The sequence below is a fragment of the Volvox carteri genome (assembly GCF_000143455.1).
Source record: "Volvox carteri f. nagariensis unplaced genomic scaffold VOLCAscaffold_150, whole genome shotgun sequence".
Taxonomy (NCBI): domain Eukaryota; kingdom Viridiplantae; phylum Chlorophyta; class Chlorophyceae; order Chlamydomonadales; family Volvocaceae; genus Volvox; species Volvox carteri.
Window position 1 is genome coordinate 3,274 of NW_003307693.1, and position 1,111 is coordinate 4,384.

Genomic DNA, 1,111 nt, shown 5'->3' on the forward strand with positions numbered 1-1,111 from the left:
TATTATGTCTCCTGACTCTACTATCACATATCTTGATATTTACTTTTGCCACTTGACCATATATACTCCGTGGTTGAACACCTTTCTCTCAGCCTGCTTCACGGCTGAATAAAGAAAATGTGATCACCCATTCACCTAAGGGTAAGGGATGGCTAGTACATCCAGCTGCAGATGACTGGGTGCCCAAACCCTTAAATCCTCAATTCTGCTTGACCACCCTCTGTGCCTGGTATCATGATCAGGCCTGGTACCTAGCTAGGTATAGGTGCTCAACCGGTTGAACACCTTCCTGTCGGCCTGCTACACGGCATATGCATGCACAGTTGGCCAACTGATCACATCCACATCTATGGATGTGATCACTCATTTGCCTACAATAATAAGGGATGGCTACTACAGATGGCTGGTTGCCTGCCTGCTGCTGCCTTCTGTTGTCGATGTCAGCTTGCAATTGACATGCCTAGAATACAGGTTTGACTTCTCCCCAATATGCCGCATTAGGTAGCTCGAACTACCCAAGGAATTCCTTGCCTAAATAAATCAGCAGGTGACAATGGTATTGATGTTGTAATCAACATACCTGCATACGTACGACATACCATGCACGTGCACGACATGCGCATGCATCGCATGACGTATCGTCGTCTGATACGGGCAGGACTTGAACCTGCGCCCTTGCAGATAGGAGCCTTAATCCTACGCCTTAGACCACTCGGCCACCGTACCACAAGAAATGAGCTGCTAAGGCTCATCTCATCATAGCTGCGCTTTGGACATTTCGCTCCCTTATTAGGACATACATTAAATCCCTTATACATACATACATATCCTATACATATTATTGTTGACTTAGATACGACGGAGCGAAGCGATCGGAGTCTCTAAGTCTGGTTCTGTGCGACTGTCGTACAACCGTATTGGAATGGCGAGTATTAATTGCTTCAGCTCTTTCGTTTCAGGCATTCTGCCTTTCACTCAGTAGAGCTTCAGCTTATAGCTGACAGCTTTCTCTCTTTTTGCTGTTCAATCTCGGATAGAGCATCGTGCTCGCCATCGAAGCCCCACCTAGTCATCACCATCTGTTTCAAGTTCCTGTAGTCTTTTGTTTCTG

General features: G+C 46.4%; 1 protein-coding gene across 1 annotated transcript in view; it reads left to right on the top strand.

The window, feature by feature from the left end:
* VOLCADRAFT_100748 (uncharacterized protein) overlaps positions 1-335 on the top strand; it is a gene marked incomplete at both ends in the record, with an annotated part of 954 nt that extends 619 nt beyond the window's left edge. Inside the window, one exon of the mRNA XM_002959268.1 lies at positions 324-335. Coding sequence (XP_002959314.1) covers positions 324-335 — 12 coding nt within the window. The remainder of the gene's footprint in view (positions 1-323) is intronic.
* Positions 336-1,111: the final 776 nt, after the last annotated feature.